The following is a 23,102-nucleotide window of genomic DNA, read 5'->3' on the forward strand; positions in this document are numbered from 1 at the left end:
AGAGTTGGAACTCAAATCTAGGTGTCTGTCTGCAAAACTCACTCTATTTCTGCTTCACCGAGACAGAGGACAGGCAGAGAAGTCACCCGTGAATCGAGCCCAAAGCCATACCCATGCAAGAAACAGAAACTCCATTGCAGTGTGTGAATCTGCATCTGAGAATGCAGACACTATTGCTATTCTCATTCCCAGTTAATAGTGGCCTTACAGTCTAGTGCTCGGATGGTATGATTTCTATCGAGGCAGTAGGACCCAGCGTGCAGCTGAAAGCAAGGCTACATGTCACAACTCTGCTTTTACTAGCTGTCCTTGGCCAAATGACCCACCCCCCACTGGGGCTCTGTGTCCTTATCTATAAAATGTGGAAAAGTAATTATATATATCTTATGGGGTTGTTAGGAGTATGTGAAATAATGTGGGTAAAGCATTTCGCATGGCACCTGGCACATACTACCCATAGTAAGACTACTACTACAATTTTTGAGAAGAACAAGAGGGAGCAAAAGGAAGATGAGAAACCTCGACTGGCTTAGCTATTTAAAAGGCACAGAAATAATAATTAGAGGCCTCCGAATGAGTTTTGTCCAACCTTCTAGTTGTTTGTGGCTGATAGATGCTTCCTTAATCTCCTCTATTCTTCCTCAGGGAGACAGAAAAAGAAAGCCAGACCAAAAATCAAGGATGAGTACTGAATTGAGCCCATCACGGAGTCTTCAGAATATAGTTTATACTGCGCAGAAAGGTAGGGCCAATGGAGGGGAGAGGATGGATGGGGAAGGACGGGCCCTGGGGCATCAAAGGTAACTCTGGTTTCTTATGGATGAGTCAGTGACCCATCACTGACTGTTGGCTACTGGGGAGCTTGACATCAGGAGGATCGTACCATTGTTATGCCTGGATCACAGGCCTTTTGCTAAGGGAACTGCGTTCCATGGGATGAGGGTGAAGATGAATGCTGGTGGAGGTTCCCATGGAAACCAGCCTCCAGATGCAGCGTTACCCATCTAGGTCTCTGTCATCAGTGGAGCTTCCCAAGGTGAGAGAGTAGAGGGAGGAGAAAGGGTAGAAGCCCATCGCCCTCCTCAACTCATTAACCATCTTACCAGGTCATCTCAAAAGCCACTTTTCCTGTGGAAGATTTTCCTTATCCCACCTCTCCTTTGAATTCCCTTTGTGTGGCTCTCAAGGCCATCATGACTCCTATTGTCCTGACATGGGATGATGAGATTTAACCTAAATGGTTGCTTCATCCTGACTGGAAACTCAACATCAACCTGGGACTCAGCATATGCTTCTGTTCAGAGACCCAGCTTGCAGCCTTCAATTTCTGCACAATTTCCTGCAAGTGGTGGCTGACTTATGTTGCCTTTTGTTGTTTCTCTGCTCAAGTATCTTCATCATATCCCAGTGCCCACTGAATCAATCCACTCTTCCCCATGTCATTTCTTACTCAAACGTAGCCCTGACTACTCAGTCTGAGCTCTCTGCACAAGCAACCAGTGTTTTCTCACTCTTTCTTATTTCCATCATGAGAAACTCCTGGGCTGCCCTTCTCTCTATTTGAACATGGCCACTTTTCAGGTTCCATATCCCTCTTGAGGGCTAGGCAAACTCATGTTAGCCTCTTGCCTGATCCTTGAACTATGCTATCTTTTACTATTCTCTCTCATTGTATTTTCTATCCTATAAAATGTTAAGATCCTTGGGGACAGGGATCAGATCTTTTACTTCTTGGTGATTCCTTACATACTTAAAGCAATTCAGGCATTCAGTGGCTTCTCAAAACTGCTTCAACTTATTGAAGATTTTATAGCAATTGTGCATGGTGTTATTTCAAGTGTAGTGAGTGATATAAAGACAGAGAGATCTACTCCTATTACACAGATAACTATTATACAAGGTGGGGTTAGTCATAATAGAAGAAGAAACTAAATCCTACAGGGGAAGGCAAGAGCACTTACAAAGGAGAGTTTATACCTAATATGGGGGGAAGGGAATGACACCTTGGAAAAAGCAATATTTGATACAGATTTTGGAGGAGGGACAGGTCTTTGGGGGTGCTGAATAGAAGTAAACACTCTACAGAACAGAATGACTTTGGGTAGTTTGGCAAAAGTGGAAGGTACAAGAGAGGGAGTATTGGAGTGAGTGACTAGAAAGTTGGGTTGGATCCAGGATGCATCTGACCCCAGTGAAGAAATTTACATGGCGGGGCCATAAATGACTTTGAGCAGGGAAGTGACAACTTAGCAGTCTGCCTTGGGAAAACTGGATCTGAAGCTCAGGGGTCACCTGTGTTAGATGATCATCAACCGAAGTCACAAGAGTGAGCTGAGTTTGGCTGAGCAAGCTGGGACCAGGAACCTTGAGCAGAGAATGTCTTAAGATAATGGATTTTGAACACCTCATCTTTTTGGCAGCAACAATACTAAGTTAAGGGGTCCAACAGTATCTGTGGGCAGGGCCAGCCAACCACCAAATGACTTTCTGTCAAATCCTGTCTCTGCCCTCTAATTCCCCGCCCTGTGGAGAACTTACTCCATAGACCAGCTCTCCCACCATGCCGTTCCAAGCCTTGGTGTCAGGGTCACGGGCTCCATATTTTCCATCGCTGACAATCTCAAGACGGTAGGAGTAGCCCACATGCTTGGCAATCTCTGCTGCCAGCTCTACACAGTAGCCCTCGTAGCGGTCATTGCCCTCAAACTGGTTGGCATTCTTCTTGAGCATCACATAAGGATCTTCCTGGTGGAGAAATGGGGGGAGAGAGAACGTGGGTTGTGGTTCCACTCAGAGGTAAGGAGGACTTTGGCCTGGCGGAGGAGGATTTCACCAACATTGGTTAACTTTGGAGAAGTCGCTCTAAGTCCCTAAATCTATGTCCTGCATTTCTGCTCCCTCGATTATAAGACTTCTTGGGTTAAGGAAGCAAACTCTTAAAATAAGAATATTTCATCACTGAGATGTAGGGCTCAGCTTTTTAAATTATGTTCTAGGTGCTCTTGTACTTTTTGGAGGTACCTCTAGGGGCACTATGCTGGGAAAGTAGACCCTGAACAGTCTCCAGCTTTCTCGTGGTCAGTCACTGAGAATGGGCAGCAGCTCCACTTAAAGTGGATATAAAGCACCTAGAGTTATGGGCTTAAGGAAACTTTCTTTGAAAATGGCTTCTACTGAGGGAATGTAAAGTCTGAGAACCACCATAATTCAGTCTCACCATTATGTTTTATATATGGGGAAACTGTGGCTCAAAGGAAGGAGTAAGTGACTTACCCAAGGATACAAAGTGAAATCATGGCAAAGCCAGACTGAAAACAGCATCTCTGACTTCTTCCTTTTTCCACTCCCTCTTTCTACCTATGGGACGGTTTTGGCAAGAAGAGTGACCACGTTTTGCTCCTGGGGAAAACCTCTGTGCTGGTTTCGCTTGCATCCCAGATAACCTCGATGAAGGACTGAGTACTCACTAGGATTGTAGTGACGATGTATGTCCTATTCTGGACACTTGAATTGTCCCCCCCAGCTTGAGCATCAGTGGCTGCAGGGACAAACTTATCATCTTCATTCCAGTAACCAATCTGTTAAGGAGAGGAAGGTGGTGACATCAGATGAGCCAGGTTCCTCAGGACTGGCCTACTGTGGACCACCCAGCCAACACCAGACCAAAAAGCAAGGGCCTCAGTATCATACCATACAATACTGGACACACCAGGCTCTAAAGTATTGGTAGATAAAAACAAGGAGAGGTAAAATGCTCTCCAGGTCCTCCCAGCCCCACCCTTATGAACATCCTCACCATGAAGGGCTGAGCCTGGAAATTGCCCCCTTTGAGCGGGGCAGGCTTAACTGTTAAAGCAGCTGAACTATTTTGTACAATGCAAGCCAGGGCTGTGGAAATTGAATTCCCTGCAGTTGTTTACAGGTCAAACCCCTTTTTCTTCCCTGCCTATTAACCCTTCTTTTCCTGAGCTCATTCTGAATGGTAGTTGGAAACATACATTTTAAAAATTATATTCCTTTTGCTTTCTTTTTAGATTAACTGTATTTTTCCATCTAGATTTAACTTCCTAGGTGATGGTTATTTTTACCATTTATATCTCTTATTTCTAATTATAAACTCTTATAATACTGAGGATATATTAGTGTCTAAAAATACTGGCTGAAAACATTATTATTATTATTTTTTAATCAGTAGGTTATTTATACTGGCTCATTTTCCAAGGTCTTTCAGCAAATATTTATTGGGTCTCTCTTGTGTGCAAGGCTCTGAGCTAAAACACTGGGAGTATTGTATGGCGGGTTGAGAGAGATACAAAAGTCTAAGAGGTAGTCCTTGCTCCTGAGAAGTCCCCCAGCCTATTTGGAAAGAGATGACACATGCAACACATGAGATCATGAAGGATGGACAGGTTGGGCCCAAGCCTTTCAGGTTGGAGAGAACTTGAACATGTGTCAAGATGTGAAGGCAGGACTCTGCCTAGATCTGTAAGTTCAGTGGCTCCTGGGTAGAAGATAGGGTTAGCCCAACAGGGCAGTGGGCATGTGGGTCTGGGTAGCAGATGGATTTGAATGCCAGGCTAAAAAGTACAGACTTTATCCTGAAGGCAACAGGGAGTCATGGAAGGTTTGGGAAGAGCAGAATGGTATGGCTAATACACATATACACACAAATACACGCTTCTGTCTCTGTCTCTATTTATCGTTAGACTGTTGTGTTTTTTCTTTGGTCATTCTGCTGCCTGTAGATGTAGGTTAAGGGAAAGAGAACTGGAAGTGCATACGCAGAGGGATGAGCAGGCCTCCCACGTGCCAGAACTCAGCTCAGGCTCCCAGAGTTGAGGCACGGGCCAGTGGTCAACTCAAATAGCACTGTCACCTTGATGTCTTTCCCTGTTCCCTCGGTTGGAAAGAAGCAATTGTCTCTGTGATCTCACTGCCATTAACAACGATGATAATTGCCAACACTGATTATGTTCTTTCTATGTCAGATACTGAGTGTTTTAAAGTTTTTGTGCCATTTCATTTGGCTTAAGGGAGTTTGTAACTTGCCCAAGGTGATGCAGCTGGAAAGTGGCTATGCTGTTCTTGCTACCAGGGGACTTGGCTCTGGATTGGGAATCATCTTAGTTAACAGTGAGTGCTTCCTGGGTTTTAGGCACTCTCCTAAGTGTTTTTTATGTTTTAACTTCTTCCATCCTCACAAAAACCTATGAAGTGGATACTTAATTATCATTCCCATTTTAAGTGTGAAGAAACGGAGATGTGGAGAGTCACAGAGCCAGGATCTGAGCCGAGAAGACTGACTGCAGGGCCATTCCCTATGGTGCTCTAGGAAGCTGCCTGCCCACCCTTAGTGCCTCAAGTAGGTCTCCACTGGGGATCCCCTGTGGTCTGGCTGTTTGTATGTCCATCCCCATCTCTCCACGGTGCTGTGGGCTCCGTGGACAAAGCCAGAGGTCTATTCCTTCTAGAATGCCTTTCTTAGCACAGCATATTCTTTCACAGAGAAGCTCAGGAAATGTTTGTTAAGAGAATGTGTACCTCCAACATGGAGACAGTAGACCCTGTTGGTGCTGAGACAGCTCAGAGGCCTGTCTCTCAGGACACTGGGTCAAGATCTACCCTCAGTGCAGGCACATGCACGATGTTGCCTGTGTGAGGCACTTTTGGTCAGCACTGAAGGAGACATTCTCTTGTATGACACAAGCACCAGAAACTCAGATTTCCAGAATGTCAGAGCTGGAAGAGGCATGAAGAATCATTTCTTCCAACCCCTCCCTTTTTTTTTTTTTTTTTAATTATAGTGTATTATTTGTTTCAGGGGTGCAGGTCTGTGATTCATCAGTCTTAATACAATTCACAGCGCTCACCATAGCACATACCCTCCCCAATGTCCATCACCCAGCCACCCTGTCCCTCCCACCCCCCTCCACTCCAGCAACCCTCAGTTTGTTTCCTGAGATTAAGAGTCTCTTATGCCAACCCCTTCCTTTTATGGAGAGGGACCATGGGCCTTGTGCAAAACCAGGATGCAGTCTTGCCTCCCTCACTTTGCTAGGCCAGTGCTCCCTGGAACCCTGGGACATCTGTGGAGACCTTTCCCCACTTTCATGGGAGGTGGGTGAGGGGTCAGAAAGTTGGGGGAGAGCTCCTGGTTCCTCATCCCTCCTTCAAAACTGTCAGCTCTGCTTTTTAGCTCTTTCACATACTGGGATTCCCTTTAACAAGGAGCCCTCTGGCTGAAAATGTTTAAAACCACTATTGTAGTATATCACTATGCAAGTTTTTAAAAAATTCCGAAAGTACTTTCACAACATTTAACTCTTTTGCTCTTCGTGACATGCAAATAGCACAGACAGGCTTGGGATTATTTTCTCTGTTTTACAGATGGGATAATGGAAGCTTGGGGAAATCAAATGATTTAACTTACATGGATTATATAGCAGATTAGTGGCAGGGCAAAGAAGCCAGGGCATCAACCCCAAAGGTTAGATTATTTAATATAATCAATACAAACTTGGGAGAGGGGCTGGCAAATGTAATTTCCCGCCCCCCACAGATGATGCTAAGGGGTTTTCATTCCCCTTTCCTTCCTCTCCACCTTCCCTTCCGTTCCCTTTCGTTCCCTTCCTTTCCCTTCCCTCCCCTCCCCTCCCTTCCGTCCTTTCCCTTCCCCTCTCCTCCCTCCCCTCCCTTCCCCTTCCCTTCCCTTCTCACCCCTTCCCTTCCTTTCTTCTTTCTTCTTTCTTCACAACTAGCCACAGGTTTAGAGGCTCCTACTCAAACCGTCATTATAGAGCAAGTTGCTTCTTTTGACAGGCAACTAATTTCTCTAAAATCTACAGTGTATTATTAAGTATTATTTTTTAAAGTGGGGGCTTGATAGTCAAGACATTCATCTCTGGCATAGAAAGACATGGTTTAAGAGATAGACTTTCCTAATTTCTAACCTTAGGGCCAGTTACCTGACCTCATTGGGCCCTAATTCCTGCTCTGTAGAACAGATACATCAAAAGTGTCTGAGTATCTGATACAGAGTATCTGTCTCTGGGGGCTGCTGAGGCTTAAATGAGTTAATGCATGTACAACAATGAGCATAGTGTGTGGCTCATATTAAGTTGTCAGTAAGCTAAAAAATGATTTCAGTTGGATAATGCCTAGTTGAAAGCTAACAAGTTTCTGTGGTATAAGACATTTCCAGATCAATTTACTTTTGAAATTGTCAATCACCAAAAGAAGTATCTATTATAGAGTATTTCTTAAATTCATTTGGCAAAGTAACCCTCTTTACATGTAGAATGTTCTAGGGTAAGTGCTCTCCAAACCACAAAACATTGCTCTAAAATCCCACGTTATTTTGATAAGGGGGGGAGCAAGATAAATCTGTGTAGACCAGATTTATATGGCTTAGAAAGAGACTTTAATTTTTAAAGATAGTGGTCCTTCAAAGCTAGTATCATGGCACTAATGTTAAGTTGGGATCTATAAAAATGATTGTATAGCTTGGCTTATATAGTTTCTTTGATATCAAAAGCCAGAGGAATAGTTAAATGTTATAAACAAGTTTATTTTATGTAGGGAAATAAAACAATACTGCCAGTCAGAAGAGCAGGGTGATGCCAAAGCCCGGCTTGCACCTCACGTAAGCTAACAGGCTGAGAAATCTGATTCCACAGTTCGATGAAAAGAAAGTTGGCACAGATTTTTGAAGAGACACTGCACATCAGAGATGAGAGCAAATTTCCCTTTCTTAGAGAAATGGGTTGAATTATTATATAGCACTTTGATTCTCTGCTGAGGATATGCAGGATCTTTGATTCTATCTGAAAGAAAATCAGAGCTAGTGGTTGGGTAAAGAATGGGGCCCATTATTCAGGAGGGGATTTAAACAATTCTAATACTGAGAGGTCTTCTCCTGGGGCCAGTTATAATTTTTGATCTCCTGTTTCCATCTACCTCTAAAGACTCTTTGAATGTAGGAAATGAGTCTAGATGTTAGATCAGATTTTTTTTTTTTTGAGTGAATGAAGTCTAAGAAGAGATGATTATAGAAGAGTAAATTCCATTGATCTACCTTGCACAGCTAGCAAGTCAGATTTACACATTTGTATCTCTTGGTTGCCTCTACAGCCACAGTCCGGCACCTCCAAAAATGACACCTGTTATAATATATTTTTAAAAAGTCAGTTGCCTTTTGTGGCTAAGACAACTAAATGACCAGCAAGGATTCTTGCTCTCTTTCCCTAGCATAGAGGTGTTGGTGGGAAGTGGCTCCCTAGCCAGCAGTTGCAATTCCCACCCTGTCTGGCATCTAGGTGGGCCAGGTGATTGGGTTCTGGCCAGTGGAATACAGCAGAAGTCATGCACATGTCTCCTAGCCTGACTCCCCCAAATCTCCAGGGCAGGTTCTTCCTCATCTGTTAGCTAGATGTTGACAGCCAGAAAGATGCAAGCAGACAGTGGAGTCTCTGTAAGCCTGAATCTCAACCGGGGCCCTCAGCCCCAAAACTGGCCACCAGGTGAATAAGAATTAAACATCTATTGCATTAAATAGCTAAGAATTCAGAGTTTATCTGTCACAGCACCTAGGGTTATCTTAACTAACGCACTTGAAGGATTTGAACTTAATATGTTTATGTAGGACTTTGAATTCTGCTTTAAGTGTTATTTCAAAGTTGCCAGCATTTTTTTTTTCATATCTGCTGGCAGATCTATGGAAATATGGGCCAGAATAGTAGGCACTCTGGTTGCTCAGCAACATCCAATCAACTGCCCACTCATTTAATAAACAACTACTTATTTGCATGTGCTTACTATGTGTCAATATATTGCAGGCCCTGAGGAGATAATAAATAACACAACTATGGTCCTTGCTTTTAGAGAGCTGACATTTTAGTGGCAGGGAGAAAGAGAAGAGGGGAAGAAAGACAATATATATCTAGACCAGCGGTCAGCAAACTTCATCTGTAAAGAAGCAGTGAATGTTTCAGGCTTTGTGGGTCACACAGCCTCTGTTGGAACTCAGTGGTGACAGGTCAGGAGGGTCCTGAACACGTCTAGGCAGGTGTAGAGATGGCCTGGGCTCTGGGGTCTATTTCCTGGGTGGAAATATAGAGAGATGGTTGGGTTGAAGTGATGTCTTAGAGGATTCGGCATGTCCAAAGTTGGGTCGCCAGGATTTATAGAAAAACTTCCAAAGATCCTATGGAATGGAGGGCTGTGAATTCTTTTTTTTTTTTAATTTAATTTTTTTCATTTTATTATGTTAGTCACCATACATTACATCATTAGTTTTTGATGTGGTGTTCCATGATTCATTGTTTGCGTGTAACACCCAGCGCTCCATGCAGAACGTGCCCTCCTTAATACCCATCACCAGGCTAACCAATCCCCCCACCCCCTCCCCTCTAGAACCCTCAGTTTGTTTTTCAGAGTCCATCGTCTCTCATGGTTCATCTCCCCCCTTCAATTGCCCCCCTTCATTTTTCCCTTCCTACTATCTTCTTCTTTTTTTTTTTTTTAACATATAATGTATTATTTGTTTCAGAGGTACAGGTGTGAATTCTTTAGATTACTTTTGACATCAGCAGAACTTTGTGTCACTTTAGTTTGCTTTCCTGCCCAGGCTGTCCTCTGCAGTTACACAGAGGGGCAAAACCGGGGAAAAGAAAGTTGGGGAGGGCAGGGCAGGGCAGGGGGACTCAAGTCAAGTTGCAATGAGAAGTAGATGCCTACAGTCAAGTCGGAAGATAGCTACAGGACCAATGATGATGGTAAAGATGGTTAAATTCACAATGCTGCTCCCGTGATGAAAACAGTACTTTCCTTACACTTCTCCCTTGGCAGTCACTTATCAGAATTTGTGATCTTACCTGAATTTGACCACATATTTTAGATCTTGGACAGAGATCTCTATCTAAATCAGTACCCACTGGTGAACAAGATTTCCTGAGGATTCAGCTTCAGCAGAGCCAGTGACAATTTTGGCATCTGGAGCCGCTAAATGTATGACGGACGGGTGCTTGGAAATGTGCACATTTCAGTGGGATGTCAGATTGGACCCAGATACCTAGAGGGTGTGTTGGCCTATCAGTGCCAAGGATATAGGCCAGAAGATCAGGAGAGTGTCCCTGAGGCCCCAAATCAAGAAGCAGCAGCTCCTCTTTATTACATATATCAGGTAAGGCCATGTAATGTTCACCAAAACGAACACAAGTAGGTCACTCTTGAATCTAAGAAATTACTTTGCTAGGAGGCTGATTGAGTAAAAGGCCTGAAGCCACAGATCGGGGGGAATTGATTTTCTCAAAGTCAGATTCCCTTTAAACAAAGGATGCTTGAGCCCACAGTCTAAGCAAGAATTTAGTCGTTAGAAAGTAAGTTGAAAAATAGCCTCGGGATCTAAAAAATAAAGCGCAGCCATTTGCTCATGGATTTTAAGGTTACTCTGTTCTTTCTGTTTGGTGATTTATCCATTCCATGGGCTTGTATGGTCTGATTCACGCAAACTCAAGGCTGACAAAAAAAAAAAAAAAAAAATCCCTGTGGCCTAAAGAAGGGGGTTGAAACAAACAAAGCAAGCGTGCTAAACATCCACGCCATGGCAGGTGCTAGTTTCTGAATCCCTCACTGCAAGCAGTGGGGACAGGAGGCACTGTTACCTGTAATTCTGACAGCAACCCTGTGAAGGTCAGGATCTTACCCCCTTTTGGAGGAGATGATGTAACTGAGGTCCAGGGAGGTGGAATAACTTGTTCTAGGTCATGTGCCTAGCGAAGAGCAGAGCAGAGACTCAAGTCCTGGCCTGTGTGCCTCCAGAGCCCAAGCTCATAACCATTCTGCCAGTGTTTCTCACCCAACCACCTAGAGCACCATGAGCCTCCTAGCTTGGGGAGCAGGCTTTTTAAATGTGCACATTCCTGAGCCTCATCTCTGTGCTCTAAAAGTAGAGTGTCCAGCTGTTGGGACCCAGGAATCTATACTTTTTAACAAGGCCTCCAGGTAGTTCTTCTATTTCCTGAAGTTTGAGAACCGCTGATCTTGCTATGGTGCCTCCCCTCCTGAGGAGAAGTCTTTTTTTTTTTTTTTTTAAGATTTTACTTATTTATTTGACAGAGAGAGACACAGCGAGAGAGGGAACACAAGCAGGGGGAGTGGGAGAGGGAGAAGCAGGCTTCCCGCTGAGCAGGGAGCCCGATGTGGGGCTCGATCCCAGGACTCTGGGATCATGACCTGAGCAGAAGGCAGACGCTTAACAACTGAGCCACCCAGGCGCCCCCTGAGGAGAATTCTTGATGAAGTGCAAGTCTTGAGGAGATGAGGGGGCTCCCCACAGTCTCTGATGAGGTTTAGGGTCAACACAAAGTGCTGGGACCCCTGTTCCCAGGAGGAGTGATTGGGGAAGTTTGCACCAATGGGCAGCTGCGGGGGGTCCCTAACCCCTCTTGCTCCAAGGAAGCCGAAGTCCAGCCAGGAGATGGACAATATGACTGCAGGGGTGAGGCTGACGACGATGCAGTCACATAGATTGGCATCCAAGGCATCAGGGCAGAGAGGAATTTGGGATTGCATAGCCCAGCACCTCTAATTCATTTCTTAACTTCAGAGAAGTTAAGGCCACCCCCCTGGGTAACAGCAGGGCCAGGATAGAGGCCTCTGCCTTCTCTTCATCTCTATCTCATCACCATTATGTCCCCAATATATCTAGCCTGCTGCTCATGTGTAGAGAAGAATCTGGCTTTATTTTCAACCACCCCATTACCCTGGAGGGAAAAGAACTGGATAACATCCATGTTCTAATTCTGACAAACACACAACTGTTAGTAGACACATGCCAATTTTGTCCACCAGGAAATAGTATTTTTTTCTTCCCTGAGGGAAATAGGCCATTCTGAGGATTCTGAGGGAGAGAGCCCAGGTCCAACCATGGTCAACAATTTTATACGTAGGAGAAACTTGCTTGCCTGCCCAAGGCCTTCCACAAAAGAACTACTTTTATGTTTTCATGTACACTGCAGGGGGTGACACCACCCCTTCTCTGCATCTGAGAGGAAGATGGTCTGGGAAGGAGGTCACATAACTGGTGTCCCTTCTAAGGGCATTAAAATACTCTGAGCTCGCCACTCCCCGCCCCCCACTAGTCATTGAAAATGTTCCAATTGTGTCACTTGAGCCATTTAGCTGTGACACTGGCTACAGCAAGATGAATGTGGCCTGGAGAGTCATGGGGCCTAAATTAAGGTCCCCATTTATTCATAGCTCACTGTGAGGCCTTAGGCAGCCTATTGGGCTGGCCTACCTCAGTTAATCCATCTAGAAAAGGAAAGCTATATCATGAAGGCTGATATTCTTCACAATCACACCAAAGAACAGAATGCTTTGAAAAAGATAAGTCATCCCAGTGTGTTCAGACTTTAGTCACGTGCTACCTCCTTGCCATTGGCCATACCTGTCAGTAACCACTCACCTAGGTAACTTTCACTGAACAAGGATCAGGTGCCAGTGCATACATGATATGTTTCCATTTTATAGATGTGGAAATTGAGGATTATAAGAGCTAAGTAACCTAGCAGATGTCTTTTCCAGAGCAGGAGTCAGAAGAACAGGGGATAAGAGAAATTAACTCAGACTTGGACTATTTCTGGAATGAGCATCACTTGCAGTAAATTTATTCCCCAAGGACAATGCCCTTGTGCAATCACCATGCCAAAGGTTTGCTGGGAAGTGGTTAGGCCCCTAATGGTTATGGTAATAGCCAGATAGGGAGCCCTTGGTTGGCACCTGCTGAAAGTTAGCACAGGTAGTGGGCCTATGGTAGCTGAGTCCTAATGTGTGCCCAGTAGAAGGTGGGAAATGGGTTCTGGGCCCTCAAAATGTTCACAGTCTAGGAAGGAGAATGGGATATGTGTAAATAGCCCTGCAACAGGGGATGTTGTGCTGATGTCCTGGGGAGTCAAATGTACTGTGGGAACACAAAAGGTCAGGAGATGGCTTCTATAAGGTGTGGAAGGCATGATAACAGAGGAGACAATGAAACCTGTCCTTTGTGGTAGACAGGGTTGTGGCCCCCCTGACAATGTCCATGCCCCTTCCCCAGAACTGACATGGCAGAAGGGACATTGCAGATGTGATTAAAGTTATAGACTTTGAGTTTGGGAGATTATCCCGGGTTATCTGGGGGGGCCCAAACTAACTACATGGTTCTTAAAAGCAGAGAACCTTTCTTGGCTGTGGTCAGAGAGAAGATGTGAGGATGGGAGAAGGGTCAGAGAGATACGACGTTGCTTGGTTTGAGGATGAGGAAAGGTAACAGGAACTGAGAAATATGGGCGGTCTCTAGAAGAAAGTGGAAAAGACAAAGAAACAGATTTTCCAGAAGGTACACAGCCCTGCTAATATCTCGATTTTAGCCCAGGGAGTCCCCAGTATGACTTGTGATCTATGATAAATTTGTGTTTTTTAAGCCACTGTTTGAGGTAATTAGTTACGGCAGCAATAGGAAATGAATACAGCCTTGGTGAATGGGATGTGGTAAGATAGACATGGAGGGTGGGGTTCCAGATAAGAGAGCAAAGGATCTGGGTTTGCGGGAGGTGGGGGCAGAGAGCATAAGCAGAGCTGTCCAGTAGAACTTTCTGCGATGATGGAAATGGTCTCCATCTGTGCTGTCTAGGATGGTAGCTGCTAGCCACATGGGGCTTCTTGAGCACTTACCACATGGCTAGTGCAACTGAGGGACTGATTTTTCAATTTTGATTAATTAAAAATTAAATTTAAATAGCCATACACAGCTAGTAGCAACTGTATTTGACATCACAGGCACAGAGAGCATTAAGTTTGAGAGATAAAGACCCAACTTTCAATGTGCCAGGTCCAGCACTTAGAACTTTTGCACATGTGAGGTCATGTGATCCTCTCAATGAGCCTATGAGGTTGGCATTATATATGGTGATCCCCATATACCAGATGAGAGAACTAAGGCATGAAGGACCCGATAACTTGTCCAGAATCACAGACTGATAAGCAGTCTGTGCCAGGATTGAGTTCCAGGATTCCAGAGTCAACATTCCAGTCCCTGGCACTCTGCTAACATTCTATCATACTATGCCATGCCTCTTACCACTGCATTGTGACACCATAAGGAATAAAGAATGTGATGGAGGCAGTGGACAGAAAAATAGAGGCCGCCATGAGGCAAGGTGGCCAGGGAAGGCTTCCCTAGGGAGTGACGTTTACTTTCAGTGCTCAAGGCTGAGGAGGAGTTGGCTTAGAAAAAGAGGGGAATGGGGTAGACAGAGTGCCAGGTAGAGGGAACAGGTGTGAAACCTCCAAGGTGAGGAAGAACAAGATATATTCAAGGAAATGAAAGTCGATCAGAATGACTGGAGTCATGAGAGTAAGAGAGTGAGTGTCCAAGGTCAAGGGTGGAGAAGATGGCAAAGGCCAGAGAACACAGGGTCTGGTAAAATTGTGAATGCCTTTCCAAGGATTTGAATGTATTCTAAAAATTAATATGCATATATACTATATATTAATACATAAATGCACACACATATTTTTCACTCCTTTCATGGGGAAATGGAGTAGATGTGATCATGTGTGGATCAGGAGAAAATGGCCTAACTTCATCAATAACCATCATTCTCAAGTCCTTCAGAATCCCTCAGAGAAAGCAGTAGCATTTCACATACATCTATAACTTTATATTTTCAAAGTACTTTCCTACCCTTTGGATCTTCACTAGTACCCTGGACAAAGGTAGAGATTTTTATCTCCATTTTGCAGATGGGTGAATTAATTCTCAGAGAAAGAAACTGACTTGCCCAAAGTCCCAGCTGGTTAGTGGCAGAGCTGAGTCTAGAATCCTTGTTGCCTGAGTCTCTTTAAGCAGATACAGTCCAGGAAAGATGGGCTCACAAGGCCCTCCACTCTGGCCCTCTGCTTCACCCAGCCCTCTCCTTCCTGTGAAATGGAAGCAAAGGTGGCCTTTACCTTTCGGATGCCATCATGCTTCATTTCAATCACATGGAGGGTGTAGTTGGTCCGGCGTCCCTTCTCATTAAACTGCACGTTTCCTGTCAAGCCTTCAAACCGCACCTGGAAAGGAAACCAAGTAGTGACCATGAACTCAGAAGTCCCAATCCCACTTGTTTGCTTTTTCTGCTGAAGCGAAAGTCCACAACCTGAGAAGTTTACATGGGATGAGGTCTTGGAATAATATGGCTACCAAAAAACCTCGCTACTCCCTTTCCCACAGCAGACATCGCCATCAGAGCACAGTTCTCTTTCCAACCAAACTGAGATTCATCCTGAAAACCTTGTTCATCTGTTGCCTTAGGCAAACAGTAACCATGGATCAAAGTAGATTCTGAGAAGAAATCTCTGCACCATGTCTAATAGGACACCCCCATCATGACCACACCATGGGTGGCACCGCTCTGCAGACACACGCCTTTTGTGGAGAAACAGAAGGAGGTCTGTGAAGCAAAGGGACCAGTGTGCCATCCCTGGTGAGTCAGAAGAAGCTGGCCTTATGATGCCTCAGGCGAGGCTTGAATGTGGTTTCTTAGTTCCCGTGTGAGGCTGGGGAATAAAAACTTGGGAATCCGAAGACCGGGAACTGGGAGACCTGAATTTGACCCTGGGAAACGGAGTGACCTTGGATGATTCACCTAAGCCTCCAGTTTCCAAAATTCCAGCCCTGTCTTCATGTTAAGACCAGAGCATGCGGGGCTTTAAACAAGTCTCAGCTGGTTAAAACAAAATTTGCATTCAACCCTAAATATGCTGCATGGGATTTCTTTTCCACAAATGAGTCAGATCAAACTTTTGGGGCCTCACATCTTCAAGATCATATAGAAGGTCAAGTGGTCAGCATGTGGGATTTAAGAGCTTTAGGGCCAAGTCTGCCACTCTGGAGATGACCAATAAATCTCACTCAGGTCCACCCTCCGGTGAAGGATGAGTTTGCTGTATGTCATCTACTCAGGTACAAGAAAGCACATTCTCTAATGGTGACCCACCACCATGTGTTCTCAGATCAGTGTGGCCTAAGGCCAGGGAGGTGAATGTCTACCTGTCACCAACAGGAACCCGGCCCTATGACCCCGCACTGTTTATTTCCCCCTTCAAATAGCTCAAAAGGAAGACTTACAGGGTTTTATCTTTTTCTTACTGACCAGCTCCTGTGCCCTCAGAAGGTATAAGAATAGTTGGGGTGTGTATGTATTTGAGAGAAGGGGTGGGGGAGCAGAAAGAGAGAGAGACAGAGCGGGAGGGATGGAGGGAAGGAGGGAGACTGATGGCTCTGAGGATGACCCTCTCATCACCTTCTGGTGTGGAGTCTCAGTGGGGAGGCCATGACAGGCCCAGAGCACTGAACAAATTATACAACAAACTCTTCACTCTCTCAGATGAAATGTGGAAAAATCCTTACTCTGGAAAAGTCTAGACTGGCTTTGCCTTTCAGAGAGAAAACAAAACACAGATCCTCCTGGGAAAAATAAGAGGAATGGAGCCATTGCAATCTGTCAGCAAGTTTGCTTTCTCACCTTGGTCATCTCTTGCCCATCTCTGGCTTTCCCATTCATTCGGTTCCAAGTACTGGTTTATGTAACTCATTTGGGAAAACAGACTGAGACACATGTGCAGATGACCAATTTTCCCAAACAGAAGGAGGGGTGTCATTAATGATCCAAATGGGCATCTGTGCTTTGGCCGTGGTCTCACGTATCATACCAATTATCAGTATGGCATGTTAGTATAAATTGTGTAATATGTCTATGACTCAGTTTCCTCATTTGTTTAATGGGACCAATTAAGAGTTAATTATGTCTTAAGGTTGTTTTAAGGATTAAATGAGATATTTTATGATCGATGCTGGCCCCATGGTGAGTATTCAATGAAGGCCAGCTGTTATTTATTGTTAGTAATAGTGGCGATAATAACTACCACCATTTGCCAAGTATTTCATGTTTACGAAGCACTTTCATGCCTATTCATCTCCATATACAGGAACTCATGAGGTATGCCATTTAGAGATGATCTTCCTTTATGTGGGAGAAACCAAACCTCTGGAAGGTAAACTGATTTGCTTCAGACTTAAGACTTTTCAGGGTAAAAGGCAGGCCTAAAATCCAGGGCTTCTATATTCCAGTATCTTCAGTGATGATGCCAAGTGGCCTCTCAAACAGGGGACAATGTTGTCTTGCTAGGCTCTGAAATGTGCACAGCAGTATGGTCTCTGTGCCTACCACTACCACCTGCTGTTTCCGCTGGGCATTTCCCCAGCTATGCTCTGGTCATGCCTAATGACTCGGCCATGAGCAGGTCACTGAGCCCCACTGTTTCTTGGTTTCCTCCTCAAAGAATGGAAGTGCTTTGCGTATTCCCTGGACACGAGTGTTCCATGTAAAGTGTACATTATTTGAATGATGAGGATGACGAGGATGGTTGCTACTCTGACTGTGGGGTCGTAGGGTGGGTTAGGTATGGGCAAATAAGATGACTTTAACATTGAAGCCTTGAGTCTGCTAAGCTGTTATCTCAGAGCAGGGAACTCTCTCAGCACAAAGGGAGGTCTTGTCACTGTCATTTTTACAAGCCTTTCTCAGTTTCCAAAAAAATCATTAGTGGAATTCTAGGCCCCCTACCTGAAGGACTCTTGCACTGTCATGTGTTTTCACAGGAGGCTGTGTATTTGACGTTCACAGAAACCCAGTAAGGAGCGAGAGTGGCAGTTATTTTGTCCATTTTACAGATAGGATTATTGAGACTTGGAGCTTATGGCACTTGGGTTCAGGATTTACAGTAAGTCATGAGAGGTCTGGGGCAGCTGGAGGCTCTTACCATCTAGTTGGAGAAGCTAAGATTTATACACACTGAAATAGATCAAAGGGTGGGAAAGGAGATGTCCCAGAATCACCCTTCCATGATGGCAGAGCAAGGAGAGGTCAACCGAATGGCTCAGCCCCACACCATTTATGTGGACAGTTGGAACTTAGAGTCAGAAGCAGCAGCTTCTCAGAAACGTCCACTTTGGGCAAATCAGGAAACTGCTGTCCTATCCATCAGGGCTGAGAGTCTTGGCCCTCATCGCCCCCATCACCCATCCGAGGGAGACTGGGGTCAGACTGAGTTCTTGCTTGCTGAAACTCCTGCTGCCATCCTGGTGCCTGCCAGCTTCCTCTGTGAAAAACAGAATTAGCCGTGGTTTCCTGCAAGTGGTACTGGGCGCCAGCTCAGAGTCTACCACAAATGAGATGCTAAAGGACAACTTTTCTTTCCTGCCCGGTGCTGGAGGAGTGCCGGGTGGTGTTTCCACTGTTTGAGGCATCAACACTGCAGATTTCTTCGTCCCCTATTCCTGGGGGACAGCAGAGATGCTCTGGACCCAGGGCTTCTGTAACCTCGTTGTGGCTGCCTTCAGGTGGATCTCATCCTCTTGGCCCCTCCTCCTGAGTGCCCACTGGGTGCGGGAAATCAGGGCCTGTGGACTAGGTCCCGGTGGACCACATTCTGTTTATTCTGGCCAGGGCAAGTCTCAGGACCCCTCTGAGCTCCCACTTTTCCACCTGCACAATGGGAAGAATAACTTGGCCTTAATTATCTCATTCAGTTGCCCCCATGTTCAAAGAAGCTTATACATTCTTCTTTCTTTTCTTTTTCTTTCTTTTTTTCTATTTATTTGTTTATTTATTTATTTGGAGCCTTGTGACAAGCCAATGAGGCAGGCAGTGCTAAGAGGATTACATACATTTAGGAGATGAGGAAATCAAAGCCAGAAAAGTTGAGCAGTTAGTCCAAGATCTTCAAGCTAGAACTTGGTGGAGCCATGGTGAGAACCTAGCTCTTCTCTTCCTAACTCCCTAACAGCCAAGCATGATGCCCACAAGTCCTTGCTTGTATCCTGACTCTAGTCTCTTGCTGGATATCATTTATATCTCTTTCATACCTTCCAAAGCCCAATCCACTCTGTTTGAATTTTTCCTTCCTTTAAGGCTTTCATGACCATCAGTCTCAGTTGGCTTGGGACAGTTCCAGTCTATATCTCTTGTTCTGGAATAACTGATAATAGCTTTCTCTTTCACTCGTAAATGTCCCAGTTTCGATGATAAATTATATGATCACCTTATTTAAAGCCCCAGTCCTATTCTTATAGGAAGCCTTGCTGATGTCCACATTCCTCAGTCAAGGCATTCTGCTGTGACCATCCAGAGGACTGAGAGCTTGGCTATGTTATTTAGCCCTTAATCTAACCTTTATAGCTAGTGTTTCTCAAGTTTGTCTTCCATTCAAAAGTGGGTCTTGAGTCCTGAAAGGCAGGAACTGTGTCTTACACCCCTATTGCCCACACCACCCCAGATCTCACCTGGCAAAATGCTGGGGATACCTTCACCTTGATAAGCTTGATCACTGGCTAACAGATGGCAAACACAAAGACTAAGAGGTTTGATTATTATGTAGGGCAGATATTCTTCATCTGAAGTCCTGGGATGGGCTTCTAGGAGTATACATCGTCCCCTGACTCCTGGTCATACAAAAATATAGATATCTACATGTGTGCATTTTTCTGGGAAAAAGAGTCCAGAGTTTTAAAAAAGCATATCCTCAATGGGCCTATGACATCCAAATGCTAAGAGCCTGACTTGGGGAGCTGGATCTTTTCTGCCAGCCAGAAGCTGACTTATGGGCACCCTAATGTCCACTTCTTCCTGGAGCACTGGGGGTTTCCAGGACGTGGGCTCATTACTATTCTGAATGGCTCCCTGGCTGTCAGGCACAGGGCGGGCAGGAGGCTGATTATCTTCACTGTGTTGCTGGGGAAATTACAGCAGGGTGAGGATTATGGGGGTGCCCAGATACTACTTAAGACCATGTGCTATTGCTGGCAGGGCCATAGCCCTGTGTCTTCCCTGCTGGGCTGGACCTTCGAGACATCAGAGCAGTTACATACACACAGTGAGGTAGCAGGTTGATGGGGGTTGGAGTTCCAGTTTTACTGTTTCACCACTAACCAGCTACGTAATTTTGGGAAATTTAAAAGAATACCTCTGAAGCTCATTTTCTCCATTGATAAAGCACAATTAATAAAACTAGCCACTTCCAAGTATTATAGTGAGGATTTAATGAGCTCAAACGTAAAGTATGTTGAGAACCTCATGTACATAGGAAGCTCTCAACACATCAGAGCTGTCAGTAGCATTATTTTTAGAATAATGGGCTTATTCCTTCAGACCTAAGTCACATGCATCCCAGTTCTCATACAAGTTGAACACTACAGGCCTCTTCCCAATGTGTGGCCTGAAAGCCATTGGTTAGGGCAGCAGAGACCTGAGCGCTCAACCCACGGACTGAGTGTCAGTGGGATTTACCTCATCTATTGTGGGCACACAGTTGCTTCCCAGTGGCATGACTTTTCAAGAGATGGGTCTAGAAGGTGAAATGTCTTGACAGTGGCCATGACTGTGTGGAAGGCCCCAGAGTTCAATATGTACAAGCAAAGGCACAGGGGGTCACAGGTCAGGCCTGAGGCAGAGGAGGAGCCTGGGACAGGATGGGAGTCTCCTCCAGCCTCTGCTGCTCAGCTGCTGTGTGACCCTGGATGAGTCACTGCTCACTCTGGGTCAGCTGCCTTATCTATAAAGTAAGGGAAAATAGAAGTCCGTAATCTCTAAGGTCTCATTCATCAATAAATTTTTGTAATTGTAGATTCTTTTTTTTTTTTTATCAACATATAATGTATTATTTGTTTCAGGGGTACAGGTCTGTGATTCATTAGTCTTACACAATTCACAACGCTCACCATAGTACATACCCTCCCAAATGTCCATCACCTAGCCCCCCCAACCCTCCCACTCCCCTCCACTCCAGCAACCCTCAGTTTATTTCCTGAGATTAAGAGTCTCTTGTGGTTTGTCTCCCTCTCTGGTTTTGTCTTGTTTCATTTTTCCCTCCCTTCCCCTATGATCCTCTGTCTTGTTTCTCAAATTCCTCATATCAGTGAGATCATGTGATAATTGTCTTTCTCTGATTGACTTATTTCACTTAGCATAATACCCTCTAGTACCATCCATGTCATTGCAAATGGCAAGATTTCGGGGTTTTTTTGATGGCTGCATAATATTCCATTGTGTGTGTGTGTGTATGTGTGTGTGTATATATGTATACACACACACATACCCCACATCTTCTTTATCCATTCATCTGTTAATGGACATCTTGGCTCTTTCCATAGTTTGGCTATGGTGGACATTGCTGCTATAAACATTGGGGTGCAAGTGCCCCTTCAGATACTACATTTGTATCTTTGGGGTAAATAACCAGTAGTGCAATTGCTGGACCGTATGGTAGCTCTATTTTCAACTTTTTGAGGAACATCCATACTGTTTTCCAGAGTGGCTGCACCAGCTTGCATTCCCACCAACAGTGTAGGAGGGTTCCCCTTTCTGCACATCCCCGCCAACATCTGTCTTTTCCTCACTTGTTAATTTTAGCCATTCTGACTGGTGTGAGGTGGTATCTCATTGAGGTTTTGATTTGGATTTCCCTGATGCCGAGCAATGTTGAGCACTTTTTCATGTGTCTGTTGGCCATTTGGATGTCTTCTTTGGAAAAATGTCTGTTCATGTCTTCTGCCCATTTCTTGATTGGATTAGTTGTTCTTTGGGTGTTGAGTTTGATAAGTTCTTTATAGATTTTGGATACTAGCCCTTTATCTGCTATGTCATTTGCAAATATCTTCTCCCATTCTGTTCGTTGTCTTTTGGTTTTGTTGACTGTTTCCTTTGCTCTGCAAAAGCTTTTTATCTTGATGAAGTCCTGATTGTTCATTTTTGGTGACTGTAGAATCTTAACAAAGATTTAAAAAGGATCCATTTGAACGGCCGATCTTAGGATCAGAATGTTGGGGTTTCATGTTTATGGCTAGTTCTCAACCACCCATGCTACCCCCCAATAGAGGCTGAATAGAGTTTCTTGGGGGTAGGTCTTGCCTTCTCTTTATCTCCAGTACTTTGCCCCAGACCAGAACACACAACAGGCTCTCAGGGAGCAGCTGACTGGGTGCCAGGGAGGCAGACACATGTCTTGATTCAAAGACAATATAAAAGAGGTCATATACTTTTGACTAAGGCACTTGCCTCCTCCCAAGTCCCACTGAAGACAGAAGCAGAAGATTGAGTATACTTGACTATCAGAAAGACGTGCTTTAGACCATAAGAGAGAAAAAGATACTTAGAATGCTTGGAGCCAATTGAAACTTGGGAGTGGTCTGTCTATCTTTCTCATTGTCATGGATAAAGAAAGGGAAGTATGTAGGAAATGGAAATGAGTAATTCAAGGTCACTCAGAGAGCCAGGGGCCCAGCTGGCCTTGGACCCCAGCTCTCTTGCCTCCTGATTCAGAGCCCTTCTTGCCACACACATTACCTCCTAGACTTTGTCACTGTCATGGTGGCGTAAGGATATCCTCCTGACAGGGACAGCATTAATATGGGAGAGGCAAAGGAGTTGGAAGTGTGGTGAAGCTAAGGGCAAGTCCCCGGGACCTTCTGAAACCAGTCTCACATTGCAAACAGAATCTGTCTCGACTGTGGAGTCTGGAAGAGCATTTTAAATAAGCCAGAGGCAGATGCTGCATCTTTGGCCATCATCTGGTCACTGCCCGATGTCTGCTATTGCTGCCCAGTGAAGGTACCACCCTACATGGAGACAGGGGAGGGCAGAAAGGGCTGCTGGCGGACCCCTTAGCGTGTTCCTCCTGTAGTTACAGGGCTGCTGCTTAGCTTCATTCCAGAGGACAGAACGACATATTCTCCTCCATGTAAAGGCACTTCATCCAAGCAGAGGAACAGCTGGTGATGTTCCTTTCTCCTCTCTTTCTCCAGGTCGTGAAAATTGCTAGAGCTGCGCATGTGTGGTTGGGAAACAAATGGGGATGGCTGTGCACTTTGCTCTGTATTTCTTCCTCATTCAAAAATGCTCCTCTCCTCCCCTGGGAGCCCCAATTCACCTTCTGTTGAATGTAGTCTTAAAAGTAAAACCGGTCTTATCCAGGCAGGTCTACTGGATGGGGCGGAGGTGGGTCATGAGTGACCTCTGCAT

General features: G+C 44.9%; 1 protein-coding gene across 4 annotated transcripts in view; it reads right to left on the bottom strand.

Annotated features, from left to right (window-relative positions):
- The window catches only part of GRIA1 (glutamate ionotropic receptor AMPA type subunit 1), a 296,889-nt gene that overhangs the window by 89,063 nt on the left and 184,724 nt on the right, over positions 1-23,102 (bottom strand). For all 4 annotated transcript variants that reach the window (XM_045887676.2, XM_045887659.2, XM_045887668.2 and 1 more), the window contains 3 exons: positions 14,992-15,096; positions 3,468-3,578; positions 2,539-2,745 (listed from right to left, as the gene is read on the bottom strand). In XM_045887676.2, the coding sequence (XP_045743632.1) occupies positions 2,539-2,745; positions 3,468-3,578; positions 14,992-15,096 (423 nt within the window). The remainder of the gene's footprint in view (positions 1-2,538; positions 2,746-3,467; positions 3,579-14,991; positions 15,097-23,102) is intronic.

The sequence above is a fragment of the Mirounga angustirostris genome, unplaced genomic scaffold (assembly GCF_029215605.1).
Source record: "Mirounga angustirostris isolate CCGP_5_RB_7025 unplaced genomic scaffold, mMirAng1.0.hap1 SCAF_7, whole genome shotgun sequence".
NCBI lineage: Eukaryota > Metazoa > Chordata > Mammalia > Carnivora > Phocidae > Mirounga > Mirounga angustirostris.